The sequence below is a fragment of the Mauremys mutica genome, unplaced genomic scaffold (assembly GCF_020497125.1).
Source record: "Mauremys mutica isolate MM-2020 ecotype Southern unplaced genomic scaffold, ASM2049712v1 000037F_np12_subseq_17987338:18197016_obj, whole genome shotgun sequence".
Classification (NCBI taxonomy): domain Eukaryota; kingdom Metazoa; phylum Chordata; order Testudines; family Geoemydidae; genus Mauremys; species Mauremys mutica.
The window spans coordinates 61,780-84,916 of record NW_025422815.1 but is presented as its reverse complement, the minus strand read 5'-3'; the positions used below and the strand labels follow the sequence as shown (position 1 = coordinate 84,916).

At 41.0% G+C, this 23,137-nt stretch overlaps 1 protein-coding gene across 1 annotated transcript in view; it reads right to left on the bottom strand.

Moving 5' to 3' along the window:
- The window catches only part of LOC123356907 (glucagon-like peptide 1 receptor), a gene marked incomplete at its 5' end in the record, with an annotated part of 54,862 nt that overhangs the window by 11,877 nt on the left and 19,848 nt on the right, over positions 1-23,137 (bottom strand). The window contains 4 exons of the mRNA XM_045000163.1: positions 3,287-3,347; positions 12,874-13,033; positions 14,662-14,815; positions 18,196-18,302. Of these exons, the coding sequence (XP_044856098.1) occupies positions 3,287-3,347; positions 12,874-13,033; positions 14,662-14,815; positions 18,196-18,302 (482 nt within the window). The remainder of the gene's footprint in view (positions 1-3,286; positions 3,348-12,873; positions 13,034-14,661; positions 14,816-18,195; positions 18,303-23,137) is intronic.

Below are 23,137 nucleotides of genomic sequence, written 5' to 3'. Positions count from 1 at the left end.
TAAAAAAATGTTCCCAACAGATTCATTACACTTGATTTCTTTTCAAGTCTCATCTGCCAAAAACTACAGTAATCTATTCACCCTGCATTAGCCACTTCATTTATCCCAGGCACAATAATATGCCAATTACATTTTGGGTGGTATTAGTGGGGTAAGAAAAGGAGACTTGTAATGGGAAAGCTAGCTTCAACTTTAACCCTGGAGATCCTAGCAAGCCATAAGCTATGCAGTTGCACCTAGATGTCACAGTGATGGAGACATTAAAATACCACATAGAAAAGTGAAGCAGCTAAGCTTGTAGCGTCACAAATGTCTGTATCTGGCAGGTGTAACAGATCTCTGCTGTTTTTCAACTATATTTCATTTTGGTGCACACAACAAATATATTTTTTCAACCCGTCAGTTCTACCACCAGACCCTGTTCTACAGTACTTTAGCCACTGATGAATAGCAAGTGTATATTTTGAGAATAGTCAGTGCACCTTAACTGGAACTAGGTTAACAGGAGAACCACTTCACTGGCATGTGTGACCGGGAACCAACTTCATGTAGCCTTTAAAATTAATTTTATGTGGATACTTCTGAGACATGCTGGATAACATTTTAATTTCTCTGAGTAGCTGCAGTAGAAACAGAGAATTTTTAAGGTTCCTAGTAATGACAAAGACTGAGATATGGTTCTTTATATTAACTCTGCTACATTTATACGTGCATTAATTGGTTTCCACAGCACAGATCAGCTTTAACTATTTTTAGATTTATACAGATTTATGCAATAAAAATGCCATTACAATGCAATTAACGTACCAGCACAATTAAAGCGTCCAGAAAATAAAACTGACATCTGTATGTGATTCCTTGTCTATTTGTACTTTCTGGAGTTGTTACAGTAATAGAAACATCAACATCTGTCGTGACTTGGATCTATTCACTGGCAACTGAGTATGCTCACCACCTCTCAGGCCACGTTTAGCAACTCACAGCATTTGGTCCCTAGTGGGGAAATGATCCAACTAACCGAATACCACTGCAAAAACTCTGCTTTTGCATCTCAAGTTTGTATTTCTTTAAAAAAAAGAAAAATCTTCAGTGCACTTCTGTCTTGGTTTGGTGCAACTGAACACTCTGATTTTTAAAAAAGCAGCAACCCAGTCCCTGCATTTTGCATCCGCAATTAACTGATGGTGCAGACGTGGGTGTGTGCGATGAATGTAAGTACCAGATTTGTGGGTGCACTCCTGTAATTAAGAAACATAACCTGTCTTCACTTCCACCCACATATAATTGGACCCACAAAAACAGAGATAGATTTTAAAAAACAGGGAAGCTGAAAATGTCATCTTTTAATAGATCAATTCTTTTTAATGAATGGCAGTTTTTAGGGGAACTTCACAGTTGTAGCCACAATTGTGGCCACAATTGTGGCAATCCTCGTCAGGCGGGAAGGAGACAGTTTGCAAGTAGATCTGTCCTTGCAGGCTACAATCCTTTATTCTGAGTGGTTACATTCTCAGGATTGCCTAGAACATTGAGCCATTGTAGCCCTGACCTTATTTATTTCTAGTTATGCCTCATAACTGGGGAGATAGTTGAGTCACAAATGAAATTTACAGCCTTCTGCACATCCACAGTGGCAGCACTATGGCAAATGGCATAAAAGATATCCCTAGACGCACTAACAAATGCCATCCTGAGGCCTGAGGCATAGAAATCTTGCCCTTCAGAGAGGAAGCTGCACAAGATGATTTATTACAGTATTTTACAAATATTTATACAAGATTTAGAAAACCTAATAAGATGCAAAATTGCCCCTTTTAGGGTCTGCTGAAGGCAGCCAGCAACAGGTTTTTTTTAATAGAAATCATAAGTCAGCTCTGAGCATTGCATAATGCAGAAAGCTGAGGGAGAGCACTTTGAATACATTTTCTACAGCAACAGAAAGACAGGCTGTTCAAGCTCTTTAAAGCTACAGGGCTGCCCAGAGGATTCAGGGAGCCTGGGGCAAAGCAATTTCAGGGGCCCCTTCCATAAAAAAAAGTTGTAATACTATAAAATACTATATTCTCGTGGGGGCCCCTGCGGGGCCCGGGGCATATTGCCCCACTCCCCCCCCACCCCCCGGCAGCCCTGTAAAGCTATACTGATCATTTGGACAAAACTTGCAACATCATTGGAGCCAAGGTCTTATTACAGAATACAGTTGAGACAGACCTGGACAGAACAGTCAGAAAACCCTAGGATTATTTTAGCCTGGAAAGGAGAAGAGTTAGAGGTGACTTGAGCAAACCATTTTGTATTATGAAAGACACAAATAAAAACTGATTCCTGATATCCCATCCCTTGAATACTCGGTCAAGGGGAGAGTTGATACAATGTTGGGCCCAACTACAGTGAATTTTCACACCATATTGGTACCTGCCTAGGAAAGGACTGTGTTTAAACAAGGTTTTCTAGGAAGGTGCAGCGGGGAGGGTAAACTGAGTGGCAACAGGGCCCAAAAGGTGGTAAGCAGAATAAAAAATAAATAGTGTAGAACTGTTTATCAGCGCAAAGGACATTGGCCATGCATCACATTATTTCCATGCTCCCAGCCAGTCCCTATTAGAGGAAAGCTGCTACTAGCCTGTTGCTAGAAATAAACTTTGGTAAAATTAAATGATGTCACTGATTTTTCAAATCAGCGGCTATTGTGAAAGTTAACAAAACAAGTATTTCAAGTTCTACACCATTTCCTTATGCAATGTAGTCAACCTGTGCAATTCTCTGCAATGCAAGGGCAGCCAGACAGACAACATGGCTGTATTTTATAATGGCCTGAATAATGGAAGCTAAGACAAGAATGGATAATCAGATCTCTGCTCCAAGGCATAAGATGATCACTACAGGGGTCAGGAAGGAATAACACAAACAGAGAACTTTGTGGGAGGTTTTGGCCTTCCTCTGAAGCATCCTGAAGAGGCTATTGCCAGAGGCAGACTATCAAAGATAGTCTGATCAGGTATGACGACCTCTACAATGGATATTGTAGCTGCTGAAAAACAGATACAAATGTACCTCTCTTTGACCTGCAGAGGAATAGATAAACAGACATATGGAAAATTCTGACCAGGAATGAGCTTGTGTGTCTTTCAGAAATGTTATGCAAGAGCTTCATACACAACATAAGCAACTACATGGGATTTCAGCACATCAGCCATTGCCAAAACAATCAAACCAAACCAAAAATGACCCCCAACACACACACTCCACAAATGAAATATCAGCTAGATATTAGAACTGAACCAACCCCTCATCTTCATAAAGGTACTTGACAATTCCCCAGGGGATAACAAACAGCATTGGTACACCTGAGAAGAGAGGAGACAAGATAGATACTGACAATCAGAAACAAGGAAAAGCAGGAAGGACTAAAACCTCATATGACTAAGAGCAACATAATTAGCCAGTGACAGGTTTGCAGCTCCCATCCAGTGTACCTACCCATCACTGTTCCAGGTCAGCAATGCTGCTAAGTTACCGTCATGCAGCTATTTAGTGGCTTATATAAAATGAGTTAGGGGGATCAGTCTAGTTCCGAGTGGACAGGTGTTTGTGTGACAAAAACCACCTCCAAAACTGGCACTAATTGGACCTCTTGTTGGTAGCTTTCATTGAATGGGCCCCGGAGACCAAATTCGGGAGCTCCAACTAGGTCAGAGTGAATACAGAATGGGAGGTGTTTTCTGGGGGAAGCTTGCAGTGCTGTTATACAGACTCAAGGGCCATCAATCCAACGCCTTTCACTTGCATTACATTTACCCACATTTAAATATACACTTAAAAAGTGCATCTGTCAACTGATAGTGCTGGAAATGTCCAGAAACAATGCAAAGGGGGGAAATGTTTCATTAGACAAAGAGGGATGAAACACTGTCTCAAGAATGAACAAGGTGTCACATTTCCATAATTTCTCTGTGAATCTGTCCCTCCTTGCACACCCTTTCAGGTTTTTTACCCTCATTAGTGCCAAGTAAGGTGGTGTATAATCCATGGAGTGTATTTAAAGGTGTGGGGAGGGGGAGAGAGTGAAAGAAGTGTTATGATCCACAGTGGTCTGGAAAGCTCAAAACAGTATCTGCAATGTGAATTATGCTGCAATAACTTTCAGTTGTGTTGTACTGTATTCTTTCCCAGCCACCCAGGAGACCGGGGTGTTACAAAGAGACAAAGGGTCAATTACCCTTCCTTGTCAGTAAGGACAGAATGAGAAGTAACAGGCAGCAGCAGCAGCAGCAGCAGCAAGGAAACTTTCTGAAGCGTTCTATAACTAGAGTAATCATAAGGACAATGGAGTGAGCCGGCCAGGGGAAGGCTGTCGAATCACCATCACTGGAGGTATTCAATCCTGAGATTGTGCGGGCATCTGTCAGGATGGGCTAGTGAGAACGGTCTATGTGGCCCCACAGTTTGGGCTACAGAGCACCTCCTAGACGACAGGGAGGTGAATTACAGAGTGCACTAAAGTGCTGCCCTGTAACTTCCCCTTATGGACGCTGCAGACACAAACTCAAGGTACTTGGTTTGCAGTAACCTAGTCCTCGTCAAACAGGACTGCATTAATGTAAGTTAGGTACCTGTTAGTTTGCACCCACAGCATTCATATAGGGGAGTTACAGTGATGCACGCTAGGATGCAATGCAATTAACACCCCCACTGTCCGAACTGCAGGGCCAGGTAGACAAGCCCCCAGTTGTGCTAGGACGCCTAGGAAGTGGCTTAGGCGACCCACTGCAGATCACTTTCAATCCCAAATGAGTCTTTGATTCATGGAAGCTATTAAATTAGTCTTTGCATTTTTCCCTTCTTGACTTTGCAGGGAATTAAGGCTGGATTAAAAGTCACCCTAATATGAAATTTACAAGATGAAACATGCACACTCTGAGAGAACAAGATATAGTTCAGTAAAGGAACAGATGTTTAGAGTGATAAGTGCTATGATTTGTGGAGATCTCCATAGCCTGGATGCATCAGAAATCTCTCCATATTTAATTGCATTACTTGATTTTTTGATTCAGTGAGATTCAAATTATTAGTGATATATTTTAAAAGGGCCAAGCTAGACAAAGCCTGTCATTACTGAACCACTTCAGTATTCTGATTAGAAAGTACTCAATTAATTAAAGGTAACATGGTGATTGGCATCTCCTCCGCCTCCTTCCAGTTGCTATCCAGTGCTGCTACATCAGTCATGTCCCATGTCACTGCACTTTAATCCAAGGCCTTGAGATTTGACAGTATTGTGGAAATTTATGAGTTTTAATTGATATTGACTGTACTGCTTGAATATACATGCAGCACTGACCAAACTTCAAAAGTTCTGTTCCAGGAGGTGCTAGGCTCAGTATATAATCTAGGACAGACTCTCAGAGTAGCAGGGCTATGAGGGATAGAGTCTCTTATTGTTGTAATGTCCTGGTCAGGGTATGTCCCCACGATATTACTTAATCCACATAAATCCAGTTTACAATGGACTGTATAATCTGAAGCAGTGTTTCTCTTGTGATTTATAGCACCGAAAAACAGTAATGTCTCCAGCATCTCCTAAATGAATTAGTTTTCAAAGATCACAAAGGCTTTGCCTGGACAAGAGTTTGTGATCCTGGTCTTGATTGCTAATTAACTTGAGTTAATTTACATGATTGTGACTGTTAGGCTAGACACGCCCCAAGCACGTGTGGTTTGCTCGAAGACTCAGTCTAGGGTAACTTTTGTGTAATGTACCAAGAGTGCATGTTCACAGGAGGGAAACCTTAACTTCACATGATTTAGAAACAAACCCACGATGTATTTTGGTGTACGTATAGTGGTTTGGCTAGACTATGAAAAGATGTCAAAGTGAGTTAATGGCTTGGTAATGTATTAGCGAAGGGAACACAGCTTTTTCTCCCTCTCTTTTTCCCCAGTATGTCCATTGGGATCAGAGATCTAGACGTTGCAGATCTTTAATTCTATCCACACATTTCTAAGATTACATGCATCACAGTACCCCATGGAAGCAAGTCAACATTTACCAACTATCTATTCTCAGTTCAGAGGAAAAACTATGGTATCTCTAATGTTATGATTTTTTAAGTGGCAGCCACAGGATAAGATAACTGCAAATTATATTAAAAAGGAGATAACAAGATCAATGGTATCTTTTATTAGATTCATGGTTACACTTTACATCTGCATTGCTACAGACCCAAAAGTTTTTCTCCAAAAATAGACCTCATAATTTGAATCACATTTGACACAGTTAATTTTTATTTCTGAATCGTTTCCATCAATTTGGTGCTCATGAAACTGAGGGGTTTATAACACTGGGTTGAGTATTACTGTTATTTATTTATATCACATATAGCCTAGGAACCCCAGTAATAAAGCAGGTGCCATTGTGCTAAGCGCTGTAAGCTAGGAAAACTTCTTACACACAGTTCCACCAATGCACTTTCAGCCTGACATTCCCACCCACCCCAGCTATTCTATGCCTGGGCTCCACATGCAGTTCTACCATCGTACCTTATCCCTGGCCACGGCAGGCTTTTCAGTGTAGCCATGCCCTTAATCTAAAATAAAGGTCCTTCTGATATAAAGTTTGCAATTACTCTGTGTAGAGGAAAAAAAAGTGGCTGAGAGTTTCAAAGTCAACCAGGGGATTTAGACACACACAACTTCAGTGTGTCTAAATCCCCTAATCTGTTTGGAAAGTCTGAAGCAACAAGAGCAATGGTTCAAAATGCAGCAGCTTGCAACTGCAGAGCTTGTGGCCACTAGTGTAGAATGCTGCAGTATTTTTAATAAGGCTCTTGATATCCCTGTTTTAACAAAGTCTTTTACTTGAAGAAGCAAGTTTAAAAGGAAATGGCTAATGGAACAAACATATCTAATTGCTACACTGAGTCTAAATAAGACTTTGAAAGAAAGTGTTCTTCCTGGATCTCTTCCAAACCGATCTTCCTTGCAATCTGGCTTTAGACACTGATAGCCTAGTCTGGCTTCCTGTATTCAATAGCTTCATTCCTGCAGCTCTTTCTTCCTTGGAGTAGGTTTCTGTTGTCAACTTTTCTGAATGGCAGCTTCCCTCCTGTGAGCACAGCTGGGTGTAAAATTGCTACAGGAGCTCAGAGAATCTGTTTGGCTTTTTATTAATATATTCCTGTTAGTCTTTAGTGCTGCTAATTGCCTCGTTGTGTCATTCTCCCTGCACATTGCAATTGTGGGATGTTGCTCGGGTATCATCATTTTCCTCCTCTTCTGAATGTAAAAAGTTCCCTGTTCCAGTAACTGCTGGTGGGCGTATGGATGGGTTGAAGTGTAATCTGCTGTTCTCATAGACTATTTTATACAGTGCTGATTTAGTTAGTCGGGGTGACTTGGGTTCAGTGTCTGCTCTCAGACTCGGACTAAAAGAACAAGTCTTGCTGCCTTGAATGCTGTAATTAGGAATAATCTATGTATTTTAAGAAACAAAAAACAAACAAAAAATACCAATGTGTCACCATCACCATGACCACTTTACATTTGGTATTCCTTCCCCCCTGCATTCCATGTCTGTTTTGTCTCTGGTGGAGCAAGAGCGCTTTGGGGCTCTTATGTCTGTGGAGCATTCAGCTCATTGTGGGCGGTATCAGAAATAAATAGCAACAACAGTCTCTTTTCCACTGCAAATGAGCCTGCTGCTTCTGAGTCAATATTCTGCTTAGCTACAGCTGTGCTGCCTTCTAGACTGAAGGGAATAACTCATCTACCTGCCCCGCCATTTGCCAATATGGCCCATAAGAGAGTTCTTTTGTTGTTGCTACTGCTTCTGTTCTGGATACAGTATAATTTTTCTAGCAGCTTTGCACATGGTAGTGACAAGGGGAAGCTGTGGGCTTTGGTTTACATAGCATGCACAATACATTACATGAGTGCATGTGTGAAATCACAAAATGTTTTGCACAATTCAGACTGTAAGCCCGTTGGGGTCAGGACTGTCTTTTTGTTCTGTGTTTGTACAGCACCTAGCACAATGGGGTTCTGGTCCATGACTGGAGCTCCTTGGTGCTAAGGTAATATAAACAATAATAATTCATGGAAACAAGCAAAAATATAACACTGCTCTCTCCATATATTCCACTTTCCCCACTATTTTCTACAAGGATGTAGCCATAAAAATAAATAAATAAATAAATAAAGGAGATTCCTGACAAAAAAATCCAGGGATTCTTGTGAATATAAAAGTGATGTTCACATAAATGACTCCTGATTTGTGAAATGAGGTGAAAATTTGCCTTGCATTATTTTACTTACATCATTCAGGAAAGGTTTTACATGTTTTCCAGTTTTGCTATATGACTATTTGTTTTATAATAATGAACGGAACAGAATTTTTAAAAATCAATTACTTATTTCTACAACCAAAGAAAAATAAACTCAAATCTGCATTGATGTGAATGGAGCACATCATAATAAATAATAATAGTAACAATAATAATCGTCAATTATTAACCTTTTGCTAACATGCACTTGAAAAATTATTTTAAAATATTTTGTAATTTAGCATTTTACAGCCTGTTATTTATTAACCTTGCCAAGAGGCACAACAGAGAAACACCCCACTGAGATTGCTTTTTTTCCACCTCATTTGGAAAGCATTTTCATCCCCCACGTTTTAACAGAAACTAAACGAACATGGTAGTTTTGATTTAACCACCACCTCTTTATATTATCACCCAGAAATTGCATGGGTTTCAAATCATCATCACTGACTCATGTCAGTACATCTCTGGGAACAATATGCGTTTGTTAGCTGCTGCTGCCCAGCTTATGACAAATTTTAACAAAGCTCAGCATTTAGGCCTAAAATCTGGGCCAGATCCACTACAACAATTTACACTAGCTGAGGATCAGGCCCCTAAAGTGCCAGTCAAATTTATCTAGGGTGTAAATTCCTTTATCTTCATATACATGAGGATGAATTTGGCCCAGCCTATTTAGCTCTTATTTGTTCTGTGACTTCATGCACAGCACTTGCCAAGCACAAGAACTACAGCAGAGCAAATACTGCAAAAAATAGTATTTGCAAACATTCAGGGGAACAAAACCAGCGAGCTGGATTCAGTGGTTGCTCATAAACACTCCAATGGTTCTGTTCATGTGGATGTCTGGGAGAAGCGCAAACCTATATATATATATATATATATATATGTGATCACACACAGAAAAATTAGTGTTATCCAACCAGGAAGCAGAAACAATACTGCGAGGCTTCTGTGACCAATCACGTGGCTCAATTATAATTACAACTAAAAAAAAGGAGAAGTAGTTAATAAACAAATATTCAGAACAAACCAAAATTTGATGTAAAAACATTCATTTAACAATGGCGAGTGGTGAAAAAATTAGTGGAGGTCAAGAAATTATTCAACCAGCTCTGGTAAAAAACAGAAGGTGCTTGTGTTTTGGTTCAGCTTTATCAGGTGTGATTCATCATATGCAATGTGTACTGTACTGCTAGATAATGGCAACCTTTGAGATCCTTGTCCTCAAGGCCTTTGCATATCCATGACCCATGTCCATAACTTCCCATTGTTAGATGGATGACATGAGGCACTAGCAACTGAACACACGTCACTTCTATTTTTTTTCTTAATCTACTAGTTCCTTTCTGTTGCTAGGGTGATCTTTTAACAACTGATAAACTATGTCAAGCTACAGGACTCTTTCACCTAGAACAGGAACATCTTGTCTCATTGGGGCAAACATGAACATTACATTGAGAAAAATCAGTCTACTTAGAAGACCTTCTGAGCATTCATGGCATAAAGAGATCTGAACCAGGGTTACATATTCATGAAGAAAGAATAATGCGCAAGGCAGAGAGACAGGAAGAAAATCTATTCTTGCTTCATTTTGTCAGTAGTTACATTCACAATCGTTAAGCCTGACGTAGGAACGAGTTATGAACTCTTCTGAGGGCACTTTCCAGGATAGGAGTAGTAGAGGCTGCTATATTTGTGAATGAAGGTGCATTGGCAATGCTTTGTACAAGTACCCAGGGTTGGAATAGTAAGGGACTCTGCAGGTTAGGAGTCAACAGTGCTGGCAGGAAGTGTGGATGATGCCTAGACATTGAATGCCAAACTGGCACTGCCAGTCATTTTCACAAACTCAAAAATTAAATAAATTGACAGTAGTAAAACTTGAAAGATGAGGGAGAACAAACAGGACTGTCATTTTTCTTCATCATTTTCATCTTTTGTTCTTGCCAGAGGCTGAACTGAAAGCAGACATTTTTCAGACAAAATACTTCCCTCCGCCCCTCCCCACTATTTCTTATACAGGATTTTTGGCATTTTTGCAGAATATAATTTTGTTTTCATTTCTGTTCTGTTTTGCTCCCTGGTGAGTTGGATGCCTTATAAGTTTTATAAGGGGCAGGACTGCTCATAGGATTTGAGCTATGTATGATTTTAATAATGATTACACAGCATGTAGGTTCTGTTGCTATGCACACAATATAAAATGGTAAAGAAAGGGATACAGCAGCACTGTTTTGGCTTGCACATTCCAGCAGAGATTCCATTGCATCCGACGAAGTGGGTATTCACCCACGAAAGCTCATGCTCCAAAACGTCTGTTAGTCTATAAGGTGCCACAAGACTCTTTGCTGCTTTTACAGCAGAGATTTGTTATTCCTCATATTTATTTATTCCCATCAACACACCAGAAGTCTTTCACCTTTCATATATCACTGTGTATTAAATACAGGTCAGTTAGTAATTTGCAATGGATCATTTATATGAATCTCACCAGTCAACACATTTGCTAGCATATTCACAGAAGGCCAATACAGAAAATGTGAAAGAACGCAGTCTTCCAGCAGCAGTTGTGGGAGCAAACAACCTAATCAGTTTTAAGATGGAGCTTGATAAATTTATGAACAGGAGTACACGATGGGGCTGCTCGTGATAGCAAAGGACTGGACTGGGCTCAGGGACGCAGGAGATCCCTTCCGGTCCTTTGTTCCTATGTAACACAATTAAAACTGTTGATAAATTGGAGAGGGTTCATAGAAGAGCCATAAGAATGGTTAAAGAATTAGAAAACAGGCTTTACCAGTGCCAGACACAAGGAGCTCAATCTATTTAGTTTAACAAAGAGAAGCTTAGCTGGAGAGTGAAAGATTCAGACCTTTAGCATTTCTATTACAGACAGCTCAGGCTCAAGGGACTGAAACTTATCCTACTCATCACAACCCCTAATCTCGCTCATGCACATGCACAATAGTCACATTCCATCGCTTTCCAGAAGATAACCACTTGTTCTGCCCATACAGTAGAGCTGACCTATCATTACCTTCATTTAGCAGTCCCAATAATATTCCACATAGATGTTGACTGCATGAGCTATAACCCTGCGTTGTACATACAAGGAAATCCACTCGCTTGCATCTAGGAGTGGCTAGCATTTCCTCCTGGAGGTGCTGCTGTCTTCAGATGAAAACTGCTGTTATGTAAAGCAAGATTTTGACATGAGGGCTATTCTTGATTGCCCTGTTCCATCTTATTACAGTTATACAGCATAAAGGTCTTTCACGTCAAGCAACTAAGGGTGTGGCTACACTTGCGAGTTGCAGCGCTGGTGGAGGCTTTCCAGCGCTGCAATTAGTAAGTGTCCACACCTGCAGGGCACATCCAGCGCTGCAACTCCCTGGCTGCAGCGCTGGCCATACACCTGGCTCAGCATGGGGAATAAAGATTGCAGCGCTGGTGCTGCAGCGCTGGTCATCAAGTGTGGCCACACACCAGCACTGTTATTGGCCTCCAGGGTATTAGCAGATATCCCAGAATGCTTTTATAAATTACTCTCTTTGTTTTGTTATGCAGCCTCTCTTTGTTTTGTTGTGAACTCAGAGCTCCGTAGCTCCGTTGATCCATTGATCCCGGAGCTGCTTATCTACAAACACAGCTCCTGTTTGCTGTGATCAATCTGTGAACAATCAAATGAGATAATGAGGCAGGCAGGGAGTGAGTGTTTGCTTGACAGAAACGGGGCAGAGGGGAGAGAGGGAGTCCGTTGGCTGCAGGCTGTTTGCAGTTAAGAGTTAAGGGTAAGGGATTGGGAACATGTTCTGATTTTTCAAGGCAGGAAGGTAACACACAGTGTTGGCTCCAAAAATCCCCTCTCTCTCTCTCGCCTGCTCCCTGTCACACTACGCCCCACCCCACCCCCTCTTTTGAAAAGCACGTTGCTGCCACTTGAATGCTGGGATAGCTGCCCATAATGCATCACTCCCAACAGCGCTGCAAATGCTGCAAATGTGGCCACACACCAGCGCTGGTAGCTGTGAGTGTGGCCACACACCAGCGCTGGCCCTGCACAGCTGGACGACCAGCGCTGCAACTACCAGCGCTGCAGATTTGTAAGTGTAGCCATACCCTAACATACAACGGTAAAGCATTGTGCATCTGTCATTCAGTTTATAGAAGTTTGAAGGTGTTAGTAAATTTTGCAGGGTCTCGGTGACTTCATGGAGTTATATAGATGTCCCATGATGCCTAATGTATGAATGTACGAGATTTATGCATAGCCACTGTTTTCAGCTAAAGGCTCTCATATAAGAAACTAAAATAGTGTAATATCTATAAAGGATTTTAAAAGCATCAGGTCAGATATTAGGAACAGAAAAGGAATGGGAAGCAGGATTTGAATCCAACAGTTACAGAAGAGAATATGCGTAGACAGATAGCTTTTCCTATTTCACCTGTCACAAAGTATGAGATAGGGTAGTCACCACAGTGACCGTGTAGGCAAATGCACTCAGCAACCAGTAGATAATATGAGAAAGAAAACAAGAGACTGACTTACCCCAGCCAATGCAGAGATAAAGCCGAAAAATTCTCTGTTCAGAAAAGACCGACAGGACCAGCAGTGTGTACAGGTACATGCCTTCCACCAACAGCCAGTAGTAGTTTGCAGCCACACAATACTGCATCATCACAAAAACCAGGCGGCAGCTGAGTGACTCCTGAGAGAGCAGAAAATACAGGTCAGTGAATGTAGCAGGGGTGGTGAAAAAAAGGAGACAACCCCCCCCCCCCGAAGTTCTAGTAACATGAACAGAAGAACAGGATTAACTGTACACTCCTCTTCCTAGTCAAAACATATCTTCACTAAATGGATCACACCTAACCACTGGGATAACTAAGGGTCAGCTACTGTACTTCAGAAACACAGCAGGTGAATTCGAAAGCAGAGAACTGTATAGAAGAACATTGACCCTTGTTTCTTTACATATCTACTGCTCTGAATATTCCCCTGTGTATACCTTAAGTGGTAGTTTGCCAGTACAGTATAGGAGAAGGGAAGAGAAGAGTAGCTACAAGATTGTCTCCAGTTACTGAAATCAGTCACTGAAAAATTTCAGGTCCACAGATACTATATTCTACAGATAAGAACTCCACTATTCCAGAACACACAGTTGATGCCACAATGCTGCGAATTCTTCAAAGGCAAGTGATGTGTGATACCAGAGCAATATTGCCCTGATGCATCATATCTGACTGCAAAACCCTCTTGGCCATTTCTCTGAATTTTACAACTTTTCAGGAATCCAAACAAATACAATTAACAAATTCACTTGCCCATCAAATCATAAAACAAATCTGAACTACACAGCACTGTTTACACACTATGCAGAAGTACTCAGCCCTGCCTGCTTGAAGGGAGGGACTGACTGACAATCCAGGAGGTCATTGCCAATCCTCACATTTATGATTTTATATCAGCTTGTCGGTACACCCCAAAGTCTGCATGTTACAAATCACAAGAAACTGATCATCATGTGGGATGCACCCATCTGGTCCCAACAGGTGATCCCCGTTCAGTGGAAAGTAAAAAATGCCTACGGTTCCTATCACAGTGCTCAAAGAGAGATTAAAAACCCCTTCCTGATTTTTCCATTTTCCAGTGCCTTTAACCTCCTGCATATGACCTAGAATCACAGCCGATAAGTATCTACTCCCATTTAATTTCCATATCACTGTCTCTCACAACTTGGTTACATTTTACATATCAGCTCTCAACGGGAGAGAAAGCAGTTCTCTGGTTTCAGCATCATCACAGAATATTTACATACTTTCTATATTCAGACTAAAGTTTAAGTGACATGTTACTTTAGCTCCTCCCAGATTTGGACTCACATTCAAATCAAATCACCATAGTTAGCAGGACTATACAGTCCCCCAAGAATGACCAGCTCACTGGGTCACATGATTGGCTGGACAATGTCACCTGTTGCAATGGAACATCTGTCAGAATATTCTGTTGTCATCACTGGAAATGGTGAGTATGGAGGCAGGGGGGAGAGGTATGGGGCATTTACCAATACATGGGTGGGGGGGAACTGCTCTTGATGTTTTCTCTGCCCCATGGGGACAAACCTTCAATAGGACAAGAAACACAATGGGGTAGCAATTATTCATAGGTAACAAGACTGGGATTGCATTACTAGAACTGTATGAAGTCTGCCAAGGGACTCAAAGGAAAACCCTGTGGAAGTGAAGAAAATATTTTGGACAAACCTCAGTACAAAGCGAAAGTTTCATGCAGATGATGGACCACTGTCCTCAGAAGCAACATGACTCTTGCCCCTACCTGGTAGGAGATGAGTCCTTCCCACTGGTGCTCAGGCGTAGCTGTTTTGTACATCCACTTCACCACAGAATCCTTAATGAAGACAGATACAGCACGTAGGATAAAAGACATGAAGAGATTCAGGTGAATGTAATTCCTAGTGCAGTGCAAATGCCTGTAACAAGAAAGCAAAGCCTGAGTCAGTGAGTGTGTGTAAGCTGCAATGATACCATGGGTATGAGTGAGAGTGGAATTGATAGATTCTGTTCAAAAATCAGTGGATACCCATGCAGATGAGTCACTGGTAACTCATTACTTGCGAATGGCTGCGGGGATCTGAAACTCTCTAACAAATATTCACCTTTAGGCAGAAGCCTGACCTAGAAAATTTCCGCCCAAAAGGTGAATATTTCAGAACAACTGGAGTGTGTGAAAAATAGGGAGTTATAATGAAACACAATTTACAACCTTAATTACAGTGATCACAGCTGAGGGAGCTAAAGGACTGAACTTTTTACATAATGCTGCGTCTAAACGATTTAAGTGATCCTTCAGCACAGAAAACAAGAGTGCAACAGGAATACTTTGGAAGGGTTCATGTGCTGGTGCGCAGCACAGCAGCAGACTATGTTAAAGTATCTGTCCCCGTGAAGGGAAATTATCATACATATTAATTATCACAGACAACAAGAGAAGACTATATTCATCAACAGCATCCTGAGAGGATCACAAACGCCTTCCATGAGTCTAAAAGAAACACGATTTTCACCTTTGTGGTGATGATAAACAATGACGGAAGATCATCATCTTCGTGAATTTCAATAGCCAGACAAAATTGCTACCTGTCAAAATGTGTTTTGGGTGGGCAAAGGAAACCGGAGTTGTGTGATTGAAACTCAGCAATGAAGTGCTGTCAATATTTTACCAGAGTTCTCCCACTAATATTTCCTCCCTCAGCTTGTGACAAACTCTATGTAAGCAGAAGCACACATGCTGCAGAGGGGAGAGATGGGGGAACTCTATTAACTTGTTTTTCCATTTAAACAAAGACACATTCTCACAACTAGGATCAAGAAAGTAGGCAGCGCCACTTAGAAAATTCATATTAAGCTATGCTCTGCTGGAAGTGATTATTTTTTATTTCTGAAAAATATACTGAGCATATTATAGAGGAACTGTTGTTACGCCTATATTTTAAAGTCCTAATTTTTCAGCTCTGCAACGTTGGCTTGGAAAATAGATTTGGCCTGAAATTTTCTAGATTTCTTCAGAAGGCAAAAAAAGAGCATTTCTGCAAAGTTTGAAGAAGATTCATTAAGCCACTTTTAAGTTACAGGTCATTTCACAATTTAACCATGTTTAACTTTGGTCACCCTCTAGCTCAAAACTAGCTTGTTGCTACCCCTTCAAACTTTCCATATTCTTAAATCTGCTTGAAAAGTCAGACACCATCTATACACAGATATATATATATACACACATACACATACACATACACACACACACACACACACACACACACAGAGAGAGAGGTGAATGAAGAAAATAATTTGTAAGTAAATACAGTTACTGATTATCTGCATTGTGGGTAGTTTAGGTGTCCAATACTGCTCCCATTGATTTCAATGGGCGGTATGGGGACTATCCTGTTTCCATTGTTAAGCATAGAAGGTTTCTACCATTGACTTCGGTGGGAGCAGGACTGGACACTACTTGTTTGTGAGCACGTTGCCCTCTCTTGGCTGGTTGCACCTTAGAATTAATATAAAGGATAGTCTATAGCGAACAGAGATCTTCCTTCAGCTCAAGGTGGAAAAATCTGTGGTTTGGAACCAGGTTTCTGCTCCCAGCTCTGTAAGCACGCAAGGTTGCTGTGGATAGTTAGAAGCTGAGGCTGCAGTCAGAGTCCAACAACATGCGGATGTTAATTCCAAGGGAAAAGTCCTTCTGACAACTAGAATTTGTCCTGATAATTATAAGTTGAACAAACATTTTTTGAAATTTAAAGACTTTAAAATGGCTCCTTTTTTCATGTTTTTGTGAAGCCTCTAACATTGTTGCTATTCAGTTTTTCATTTTCTTATGTTACTGTGCTCAAGTTTCATAAATGTTGCAAAAGGCAAGTACATTTGTCACTTAGCACTTTTGAAACTGAAGTTATTTGTTCTTGGATTGACAGCAGAACACAGTGCTCAGCTGGAGAGATTTGAACTGTGGTTGGGAGTTTTGGACATCCTCCTCCAGAAAGATTTTGAAAACACCTGCCATGTTGGCTCAATCTGCACCATTTCAACAGCAAAATAAATTGCTCCTCCAGAGTATTTTTATGAATTCTGGGGAGAAGTCATCTCTGGCAGGGGTGATTTAGTGGTAGCCAGAGAGCAGTGACTCTGAATCCCTAAACTGTACTAATGCCTAAACATGTGAATCATCATAATCCTCCCATGGCATTGACGGAGGCAGAACTTGTCTTTCTGGGTTTCCCACAAATTTCAACTCAGTTGTGGTCATTTTAAGCTCTCTTTGGAATGCAAAGAGCAGTCACTGGTCCCATGTTTCTCAGCTAAAAAAAGATAAAATACAATAGACCAAGATCAAATATCTGCATTTCCTGCACTTTCTACCTGTCATTCTGAATGCCCCCATATTTGCACCTGTTGTGCTCAGTATCCCCCAAATTCAGACAAACCAGGCTAGAGTCAATGAAATTGCAGCAGGCATGCATGGTGCATTTATGGAAAGATGTATGATCTAGGTCAGGCTGCCAGCATTTTTTTTGACCAAACCTAAGCAATCTAACATATGTTCCAGGGTCCTTTCAATGGCTTCTCAGTCACCAAACTCTGTTAATTTCTATGCTCTTCCACAGAATTTGATGGAGTCATACCTAGAAGAAACGAATACCTAGAGCTGACCAGAGGATGGCAATTCTGTTTCATGGCACCATTAGCAGGTTTGGGGGGGGTGTGTGTGGAATTGTTCCATAGTGGAACAAAAATCTTTCAAATATTTTGGCAAAAATGGAATTGCATTAAAGTGTCTGTTTTCAGATCAAAACCTTGAGGTGTTCATGTGGGGAGGCTCGTCTGACAGGTTCGAGTCCCTGATTCTGATCTCATTTTGATCTGGGATGAAAAATTCTGCTCTGAATCAGGCAGAGCAGGGACTTGAACATGGGTTTCCCCACCTCCGATGCCAATCCCCTCACCACCCTAGCGTATGATAGAATCAGTCTGTCCTCTCATCCCTTCCAATGAAAATTTTGTCAAAACCAATACACCTCCGCAAAGCATTTCAGCTTCAGTGAAACAGCATATTTTGACAAATTTTCATTTTGTGGAAAATATTTCAACCAGCACTCCTAGTAGTTTAGAAGCTAAATATGTTTGGGAGAGATAAGGTGCAAGAGGGGAGCAGGGAAGGGTGAGAGGATGAAAGGAGTAGAACAGGGAGATGGTAGAAGGGAGAAGCTGAATGTTTCAAAAGTCTGATGCTGTTTAGACTGGAAGAACAGCGTGGCTGCTTCCACTCTGCTTTGAACTGCATCAGGATTACCTGAATCCAAGAAGGATGGCAGTTGCTATTACCAGGGCAGAGAATGAAAGAGCATATCCAATGGTGTAGATGACTGACACGTATAGGAGTTGTTCCTCTGGTGCATCCTGACAGCATAAAAGGAAAGAAAAGACAGCACTCGTTGGACCTGTTTCTCTTCTCCCATCTCCGCATTACCTTCCCACCAACCCTACTTTGATGACACCTACTATTTTTCCATCCCTTTATTAGGTACTCAGAGGCACACATTACAAATCAGAATCTTCCACCTTTCCCATTCCCCAAACAAACAAAAATCCCACCTCAACTCCCATTAAATACAAGAGCTTTGCAGCAAGCCCAGAAAGTCAATAAAACGTGGCTATTACAGAACAAGGCTGAAGGGAGTGGGGAAGGAAGTGAATTCCAAATCCAAAGGACACTGTCCTTCCTATCTATATTGCCATACAGACAGACACATCAATTCTGCAATAGCAGATATAAATTCTGAAGCCAGCATTTTCAAGCGGGAATGCCTAAAGCTATGTTCCTTAATGCCATATTTAGTGGCTTCTTTCATACCCAAGTTTGAAAATTTTGGTCCATGTCTTGGGGAGAAAAGATTTTTGTAGAACATGCAATAGCTAGAGATAGGCCTGAATCATGATGTTTGGGTTGTGGGGCAGGATTTAGATCCTGTATTCTGAATCATCTCTAATCACAAACCTATTTCCAAGACTCATCCATTTTATTTCGCCACTTTGGGTTGATGACACTACAATTAGTGAGCAATGTGCACTGTGCTGTACAAAAGAAGACACTCTCCCTGCTTCAGAAATAGATAAAACCATTCAGAGGCACACGGCACAGCATGTAAGGGTTCAGACTGAGTGCAGAGGCCATCATGGACAGGTTTTGTGGAATAAGAGAGTTTTAAAAGGAAGGATTTGAAGACTGCTTAGTCCAGGAGGAAAGACTTTGTCAGGGTCACAGCCTGGCACAACTTCTGAGACTCAACAGTTTGAAACATCAATGCAGCCCAAACTGATGTTTAATGTTTAAAGGACATGATGCCTCCTCTCTCATCTTGGAGGATGTTACATTAAAACAAACCTTAGCTTTTTGCCATTACCCTATCAGCTTGTGATCCTTGTGCAGAGCCTCCCTCCAACATTCCTAGTGGGTTTGTGTTTGGGGGATGGCCACAACATGACAGTGATTTTTACCCAAACTAAGCCCTCGGTGGTTGGATACATGTTGTGATAATTGGGCCTAAAATTTACCTTAAATTGTGAGCTCAACTGTAAAAAGTACATAAAAGTTCATAAGATGTCACAATAACCTATAACAACACGTACTGATGGGAAAAGGGATGAAAGGGAGACAGAAAGACTGAATTAGTCCAAACAAAAAAACATACCAATATAACTCAAGGATTGTGTTAAGATCATCCCTTATAAACAAGAAAAGCGTGGAACCAAAAATCAGTGAACCAAACCTCATGTTTCGAAAACTAGGCCTAATTCGTGAACAAAATAATGAGGGGATAGGCTATTCCACCCACCATTCCCTTGGTGGGTCCTTACGAGACTTTGGGGAGAAAAATGGGTTACTGGAGTGAACTTCACTATCACCCCACCACCACCACCTTGTGGGACCCCATGACTTCATCATCCTGATCCTGAGAGATATCTTGACCAGACTGGGTTCGAGAGAAGGACTCAGATGACACTCCCACCCTTACCAACTCCAGCTGAGTCCCAAACACCATCTGATATGAAACAGGATCAAACTTTAACATAGACCATAAGAAAGGCCATATTGGGTCAGACCAAAGGTCCATCTAGCCCAGTATTGACCAATGCCAGGTGCTTCAGAGGGAATGAACAGAACAGGTAATCATGAAGTGAACCATCCCTTGTTGCCCATTCCCAGCTTCTGGCAAAAATGAGGCTGGGGACACCATCCCTGTCCATTCTGGCTAAAAGCCATAGATGGACCTATCCTCTATGAATGTATCTAGTTCTTTTTTGAACCCTGTTATAGTCTTGTCCTTCACAACATTCTCTGGCAAGAAGTTCCACAGGTTGTGTGAAGAAATACTTCCTTTTGTTTGTTTTAAACCTGCTGCCTATTAATTTCATTTAGTGACCCCTAGTTCTTGTGTTATGAGAAGGAGTGAAAAATTCCTTATTTATTTTCTCCACACCTGTCATGATTTTATAGATCTCTATCATATCCCCCCTTAATCATCTCCTTTCCAAGCTGAAAAGTCCCAGTCTTTTTAATCTTTCCTCATATGGAAGCCATTCCATACCCCTAATCATTTTTGTTGCCCTTTTCTGAAACTTTTCCAGTTCGATTATATTTTTTTTGAGATGGGGTGACCACATCTGCACATAGTATTCAAGATGCAGGAGTACCATGGATTTATACAGAGGCACCGTGATATTTTCTGTTTTAGTATCGATCCTTTTCTTAATGATTCTCAACAGCAGCAGCAGCTCCAGCCCATCTCAACTAACTTCTTCTCTTTTCCCCAGAAGGACAGTTATTACCACCTCTGATACTCATTAAGAGTCTGTCAAACAAGAGGGGTTTTCCTTCTAAACACTCTCCAGCTACAGAGAAAGGGAACAAGGGATGCAGTTAAAATAAAAGCCTTACTTAATACTTTACATTTCAAATGCCTTAATTGTTTTTCCTTCTTTTCTTTATCTTTAATAAGAGATTAACATGATTTTTAATTTTGTGTTTGCTGGGGTAATAAGCAGACTGAGGTCTCTGTAAACCAAACCCAAACCTTCTTTAACACAGTTTATGTTGGACAATAACTGGGTTATGTTAACACCTTTAGCCCATATATTCCATCTACTTTAATACAAATGCATAAACATATTTGAAAAGCAGGCAATTAGGAGTTCTGCATCTGCTAAAGTGGAAAATAGAAATAAAAATTGCAAGCTATTTCCATATCAGGAGGTGACACAATGTATTTAGGGTTTAACATAATTGCCCCCCCAAGCACTGTATTTTATGGAAATGAGCTATGTACCAAATGGCCAAGTGCTGCCATAAGGCATGTGTCTACTTGGCAGCTCTCAATATATAGTTAAGGAAGAAGCCTTAAACTGCAAGTGGAATTAAAAATGACCAGGCATGCAGTCTGTTAGGCTAAAGCTGTCTCTCGATGCCACAGAGCTTTGAAGGAGTGGGAAAAGGGATGGGGCTGCAATTTAGGGGACCACTTACATTTCCTAAACTTTCCTTCAGATGTATTGAATTTCCCTTCTTCCCTTTCATAACCCTTTCCAATTTACAATCTTCCTGCTCCCTATGAAGGGCTGTGGCATTGCAGAACAGGGAGTTCTGGGAGAACAGGAACCCCTGATAGCTTTGGGGATCTCCTATGTCTGGACTGTTTGTCCGTGTCTATACTAGAGTGTGGAGCTCCTTGAGACAGGGACTGGGCACTCAATAAATAGGTCAGAGGCAAAGGGCTAGTCCTAGAACATGTTGAGAGCTCTTAACTTCTCCCAAGAGCTAGTGCATTACAGCCAGGAAGTGAAATTGACCAGTCTAACTTTGCTGCCCAAGTTCAGTTAAAAGTAGACAAAGAGCACAAATCATAGAAATGTAGAACAGGAAGGGACCTCAATAGTCCAGTCCCCTGCATGGAGGCAGGAATAAGTATCAGACCATCCCTGACAGTTGTTTGTCTCATCTCTTCTTAAAAACCACAGAGATTCCACAACCTCCCTAGGCAATTTGTTAACTAACTTTACAGAAGAAGTTTTTCCTAATGTCTAGCCTAAATCTCAATTTAAGCCCATTACTTCTTGGCCTGTCCTCAGTGGCTAAGGAGAAAAATGTATCACCTTCCTCTCTATAACAATCTTTTAGATGCTTGAAGACTGTTATGTCCCCTCTCAGTCTTCTCTGCTCCAGACTAAACAAACCCAGTTTTTTCAATCTTTCCTTGTAGGTCATGTTTTCTAGATCTTTAATCATTTTTGTTGCTCTCTTCTGGGCTTTCTTCAATTTGTCCACATCTTTCCTGAAGCGTGTCATCCAGAACTGGACACACTATTCCACAGGAGGCCTTATCAGAGCTGAGTAGAGGTGGAAGAATTACCAGGACTTCTCGTGTCTTGCTTACAACACTCCTGCTAATACATCCCAGAATGATGTGGTTTTATTTTGCAACAGTATTACATTGTTGACTCGTATTTAGTTTGTGATCCACTATAACTCCCAACTCCTTTTGTGCAGTACACCTTTCTAGGCAATCATTTCCTATTTTGTATTTGTAAAATTGATTATTCCTTCCTAAATGGAATACTTTGCATTATTGTCCTTATTGAATTTCACCTTTTCTTCAGTTTGCCAAGGTCATTTTGAATTCTAATCCTGTGCTCCAAACTGTTCGCAACCCCTTCCAGCTTGGTACCATCTGCCAATTTTATAAGTGTACTCTCTATCTATGCTGTTATCCAAATCATTTATGAAGATATTGAATAGAAGGAGATCCAGGACAAATTACTGCAGGACCCCACTCAATATGCTCTTCTGCCTCAGTTGTGGCTCATTGATAACTACGCTCTGAGTTCAGTTTTCCAGCTAGTTGTTCACCAACCTTATAGTGGTTCATCTAAGCTATGATTCTCTAGTTTGTTTACAAGAAGGTAATGTGAGACAATATCAAAGCCTTATTAAAGTTGAGATATATCACATCTACTGCTTCCCTCCTATCCACAAGGCTTGTTCCTTGGTCAGAGAAGGATATTAGGTTGATTTCACATGATTTGTTTTTGAGAAATCCATGTTGAGTGCTATTTATTACTTTATTTTCTTCTAGGTGCTTACAGATTGATTATTTGCTCCATTACCATTCTGGGTACCAAAGTTAAACCGACCAGTTTATAATTCCCTGGGTTGTCCTTATTCCTTTTTCACAGATAAG